The sequence below is a fragment of the Siphateles boraxobius genome, unplaced genomic scaffold (genome assembly GCF_051911475.1).
Source record: "Siphateles boraxobius isolate OS27281-9 unplaced genomic scaffold, OSU_SipBor_1 2, whole genome shotgun sequence".
Taxonomy (NCBI): Eukaryota; Metazoa; Chordata; class Actinopteri; order Cypriniformes; family Leuciscidae; genus Siphateles; species Siphateles boraxobius.
The window spans coordinates 12,649,207-12,655,181 of record NW_027508810.1 but is presented as its reverse complement, the minus strand read 5'-3'; the positions used below and the strand labels follow the sequence as shown (position 1 = coordinate 12,655,181).

Below are 5,975 nucleotides of genomic sequence, written 5' to 3'. Positions count from 1 at the left end.
GCTCGGGCAGATAATCTAAGCTCTAGTTCCTTTGCGACTGACGTATCGATCTTGCCGAATCAGGTACTCAAAATGGCGGAAGACAAGTTTTAGAAGTGAGTGACGTCAGTGAGGAGACGTTGGTGACATCATCTGATATTCATGTATAGGCACATACAATATTACAGCATTCTGCTAGAACTTTACAAGATTCTGCTCAGCCCAGGATGTTCTTCTAATAATTCCCAATAATCTAATAATACTGTTTCTTCACTTAATAAATATAAATACTTAAATAAATATAGCTTTAGCATAATCATAATTGAATTGACAAGCAAAGGTCCAGAATTTTTTTTACTTTTCCATTTCAGTTTTTTGTTTGTTCTCCCTCTCACATTAAGATATGGTGCTTCATATTTTCCAGCGAAGGCTTGTTTACCATAAAATCATAAACACAAAACATCATATGGCTTTTAAGTCAATCATACTTTATGAAACAATTTTAATTAAAAAATACAAGTTTATTTCTGTAAAAAACAAACATAAAAATGCCTGTATTAGACAGTATTGCCGTGCCTTCTCTCTTTGAGCTTATGACGCTCTCTGCTGGTCATTTCTAAAACCGGAGGAACGAGATGTGCATTTGAACAAAAGAATTACAAGATTCCTAAAGGAAAAAATCCATATTTTTTTCTCCCAAAAGGGACAATCATGGAAACAACAACATGTGCTTCAAGTCAAATAATTTTCAAGTCCTCTACACAGACATGATGACATGTCGCCATGCACAGTGCAAATATTTTGGAAAAAGTTGAACATTCTTATGTTCGAAAGATGAGCTGAAGGCAGTAGTTATTTATACTTGTAATTTAGAGCTTGATCATTCAGGAACTCATCAAGTTATATGAGAGCAGAACATCACAATATCTTCGATCTATTTACAGCTTTTGCTTCAAAATAAGTTGGAATCTAATACAAAGTAAGTCAATCAAACAAACTATTCATTAAACCTCAAATGAGGCCTGAAGAAAAGAAAAAAAAAACAAGCTACAAACACTGGTTCTTAAGAGTCATTGGGAAGTCCAAAGAGCTTGACTGTCCCAGCCTCTCGGTTGCTGTCATATTTGCCCTCTTTATCGTCACAGGCGTACGCCAGCAGGGGTCTCTTTGGATGCCACGCTACAGTGAAGGTTGGAGACTCGCACTGAATCTCCCAGAGTTTCTCACCTACAGCAATAACACACAACAACAAACATGAATAAGTTGGTAAAACACATTTCAAGCTTTCATGATAATTTCAAAATGTATCTGCTCACCCGTCTCTACTTCAGCGATGTCAATGAAATGGTCCTCAGAGGCTGACGCCAGCATTTTACCATCATGGCTGAAACTAAGCGTCCGCACAGGCCAGTCTAGTCTATTGGATTCAGAATGAAAATATGACTTTATATAACATTAGATTATAATATAATACAAGAAAACAAATTACAATGTGCTTGCCTGCTGACAAATAACAATCAATACAGCTTAGTATCGTGATATTTTTGTAGCACAATACATCATTTTACTGTAAGCACCGTGCTTATAATGCAGGAAATAATAAGAAGAGTTCTTTGTAAAACTGCTTATGCATTGTAAAAAAAAAACTGTGTGCAAACATTATTATTTGACTAATTTCTATTAAAAATATGTCTAAATACAAGGGACAATTGAACATGGATATGAAGATGTGAAATGAACAGAATGAGAACTTATTAGATAAATCATATGTCGACAAAGTATTCTTTTGGGGACATTTGTATTTGAAAAAAGGTAATAAATCACAATATATTTTATTACAAGATTTATTGCATTAAATTATGTACATGTTTCAAATTCTTATTGTTCAGGTAACCATAATAAAGTAAATACACCATAACATCAGCTCAGTGTTATTTTAGCATTATTTATATAATAAACTGTATATATTATTTATATACAGTATTTAATCATTATTTGAATTTGATTTATTTAAATATTTTCTGTTTTCATTTTCCATTTTAATAATTTAATTTTGTTATAGGCATTTTTGTAAGTTTTGCATTATATTTCTATTTAGATTTCATATATTTTTCAGGTTTATGAATTTTAGCACTTCAACTTCAATTTTTATTTATTTATTAATTTTTAGTTAATCTCAAATGTATATTTTATTTCAGATTTATTTCTATTGACTGTTAAGAGTTTTAGTTAACAGTTGACTGCATCAACTGACCTGGAGGAAAAAAAATGATGAGATACTAAGTCAAAATTATGAGGGGGGAAAAAAAGTGAAAATTATGAGATAAAAAGTCACAATTATGACAGTCAAAATTATGATAAATAGTCAAATTTATGAGAAAAAAAAATCTAAATTCTGATCAGCTGACCTGGAGAAGCATCGAACACACACCAGCTCCTCCACATCCCACAGGCTGACCAGGGCATCTGCACTTCCGGTGGCAAAATACTTGCCAGTGGGATCAAATTTAATGCAGATGCAGTTGGACGGATGGGCATTAATTGACTGTATGAGCTTCAGTTCAGGGTAACTGAAAAAGAGAGAGAAACATGACGTTTGATTTCCCATTTACTAAAATCGTCATTAGAACAATACAGCCTATAAGTAAAACTACAGATAAACATACCTTAATACATTGATACAGCCATTGCCGTTGGTCAGGAAGAACATGTCATTGTCATTATTCCAGGAGATCTCATTGACCTCAAACTTGAACTGTTCCTCACCACGAGGACGATGTGTCTTGGCATCAATGAAAGTAACAACATCATCCTTGTTGCCTACAGCAATTGTCTGACCATCAGGACTCCAACATATGTTGATATTCTCCCCTGAAAGTTAAATAACAGATAAATAAATATCTCATGAGAACAAAAGATGTGACGGAGATAAGGTTTAGAGGTTCACCTTTCGTGCTGACTGTGGCCATGCATTTGGTGGTCCGTACGTCCCAGATGCGGATGGTCTTGTCTCCAGATGCAGTGACGAACAGATCAGGGTTTGTGGGATGCCAGCACAGCTGATCCACACTGTCTCCATGTCCTCTGTAATTGTTTTCCTTCACCTGATACAATATAGGTTAATGGGTGAGCAAGTTCATGATAGATTAATCAAATAAATTGTCATCGTAAACACAGCTAACCTAAATACTACCTAAATGAAAGTAGTTATAGTTGTCACGTGGTATTACTTAAAGGGATTTTTATTTTTTTATTACAAAAAAATTAAAATTCTGTCATCTCTTACTCACCCTCATGTCATTCCAAATTAGTAAGACTTTTGTTCATCTTCAGGACATAAATAAAGATTGTTTGATTAAATCTGAGAGCTTTCTGGCGTTTGCAAGAGCGCCAAGCGGGCTCAGTTGAGATTCTGTTTATGTTCGCACTTTATATGTGAATAAAAGCCTTACTTCAATCTGTTCATTACAAAGCAATCGAGTCTCTAGAAAATTTGGACAAAAGCGCACAAGTCACATGGATTCGTTTTACGATCTCTTTATTAACTTTTTGAAGCGTCAAAGTGGTAGTTGCGTAGCTGTCAATGGAGGGACAGAAATCTCTCAGATTTCATCAAAAAGATCTTCATTTGTGTTCCGAAGAAGATCGAAAGTCTTACTGGGTTACGACACGAGGGTGACATGATGACAGAATATTCATTTTTGGGTAAACTATCCCTTTAAAAAATGCTAATCAAAATAACAGAAATGATGGAGATCGATCATGGATTTGAGAACTGTTCAAGAACTGCTGAAACGTCGTTTAAATACCAATACCAATAATCAACATGTATGAGTCACTTGTATAATTCAGGGTGCATTGCAGATGATGGAGATGATAAACCTCACCAGTCGGTCTTTTTCCAGGACAAACACGCTGGCGGTTTTGTCAAATGATCCGGACGCCAGACGTTTTCCATCACAGCTCCAGGCAACCGAATGCACTTTAGCACTGTGAGCCGGGAACTCTCTGCTTTTATTGTTATTCCTGAAAATCTCCTGCATCTCCTGATAGTATGAGGACGCCATGCTAGCTTGTCATTCGCCGTGTATTTAAGCTTAATCTTTAGTTACTTACTGCCACCTAGTGTACGGGAGTGACATGACATACTAAATAATGTCAAAATCCTCCACATAAGAAAAATAAAACATGCTTTGATAAATCATAATTATGATAGAAAGTCAGATGATACCGATTCTGAATCAACATACACAACTACCAAATATTATAATTATATGTTATGCCTAATCTTTATGATCACAACTTGTAATAACTGCTGTAAAAAGCTGTTTCTGCCTAAAATGAACACGCATGATGTTAGCTAACTGCATGATTTGTTTATTTTGAAAATCAGCTCTGCCAACAGATCACTCTAAATTGTAATGTAGACACATGCATTTTCTGTACAGCTGCTTTGAAACGATATGTATTGTGAAAAGCGCTATACGTTAATAGAAATGTAATTGAACATAAACGTGGAAATTATGAGATACTACATAATAAATGTCAAAAATGTAAAATGATGACATAAAAAGCATTAATTATGACATACTAAGTCATTATTTTGAGGAAAAAATTGACATTATGACATAAAAACATTGTAATTATGAATTATGTAATTAAAAAAGCCTAACCAACATGCATAAGTCATGATACAATAGATACAATACTCTTGATCTATTTGCTATTTTTTCCACAGTGTGATTTTTGTTCAAATGTAGCTAGGATCAGTCTGACCCACAAATATCATAATAAGTATAAATTATAATGATAATTGAGCTCACAGTCGCTACAATAAAAAAAAAATTGTAGATATAACAAGTGAGATTTCAATTGTATTTTGACCACTGAACTAAGAAATTTTCAGTTTTCTATACATGCCAGGCCAGTAGTTGGCGATGTCACCACGCACCTGAACACAGAATACGCATGCGTATGTATTTGTAGTTTACACTGAGACGATTCAAGAACTTTCCCTTTGGCACGTTTACACGACAACAATGTGCTAAAAATGGAAAAGTTTTCCTTTGCGTTTTTCATGTACAGAAGACTACATTGTCAAAACGATCCTAGTTCACACGATTCGGCAAAAAGACTAAAAACGCTGTATTATTCATGCCAGGCCAGTAGTTATATGTCACTTTGTAAAGAAACACTACGTGTCTATAGACTGAACACGCAGCATGCTCATGACATCACAGTTTTCACAAATTCGTTTTTGTAGTTTACACAAAGACGATAATGGTATCGCTCTCAAAAGCTTGCACTTCCATTTTCAAAGGTTTGAGTTTTCAGGCCTCAAAACGCAGTTGTCGTGTAAATGAACGGCCACAACAAGTTTCTGTTTTGTGTAAACGGTCCCTAGATGATTGTTTGCTCCTCACAGTTGCTGGTTTGAGTGGCATTTGAGTTAACATTCTGTTAGGGGTTTTGCGTAATGAAAATGAGTGCCTTGAATTCAGTCATGTTCAATAATCACTAAACTTTTGCAGTTTTTTTCAAACTGCGCAATCCGGAAAAGTTCAAATAGTGTGTTGTTCTCGTTTCCAGGTTCTGTTTCTTACTGGCAGATCCAGTTGCATTACCTGCTAATGCCTTCATGTATATTTCATTGCCCTCTTAGTAATGTTTTGGAATTTCTTTTGTTACAATGAGCGCAAAACTCCCTTTTAAAAAACACTTATATAATCTATAACGTTAGAGACCAACTACTTCAAGAAACGCACTACATAAAAAACATTTTAAAGAAATATTTAAGCATGCTATTTAATCGTAAGGTAGGCTACAACTTTTGTGTCATTGCATATGCAAGTTCTTAAGTTCTTTTAATTTAATTTGAACTTAAATTGCTTATGCACAACCATGTATACTGTGCTAAATAACTTAAGTCTAATGATAAGATGTGATGCTGACATGCATTTGTTTAAAAAATAGAAAAAAAGAGGTATAAAGAGCAG

General features: G+C 34.5%; 1 protein-coding gene across 1 annotated transcript; it reads right to left on the bottom strand.

The window, feature by feature from the left end:
• Nucleotides 1-446: 446 nt before the first annotated feature.
• On the bottom strand, nucleotides 447-4,083 carry thoc3 (THO complex 3). The gene is made up of 6 exons (XM_077235951.1): nucleotides 3,867-4,083; nucleotides 2,927-3,083; nucleotides 2,646-2,850; nucleotides 2,388-2,549; nucleotides 1,296-1,396; nucleotides 447-1,206 (listed from the first exon to the last, which is right to left on the bottom strand). Exons 1-6 carry the CDS (start codon nucleotides 4,044-4,046, stop codon nucleotides 1,043-1,045), a joined length of 969 nt encoding a protein of 322 aa, XP_077092066.1. The 5' UTR covers nucleotides 4,047-4,083; the 3' UTR covers nucleotides 447-1,042.
• Between the last annotated feature and the right edge of the window lie 1,892 nt (nucleotides 4,084-5,975).

Coding starts and splice junctions, on each gene's coding strand:
- thoc3 (XM_077235951.1), bottom strand. CDS start 4,046: ATGGCGTCCTCATACTATCAGGAGATGCAGGAGATTTTCAGGAATAAC. Junction 3,084..3,866: donor TCCTGGAAAAAGACCGACTG/GTGAGGTTTATC, acceptor ATATTGTATCAG/GTGAAGGAAAACAATTACAG. Junction 2,851..2,926: donor GGCCACAGTCAGCACGAAAG/GTGAACCTCTAA, acceptor TTTAACTTTCAG/GGGAGAATATCAACATATGT.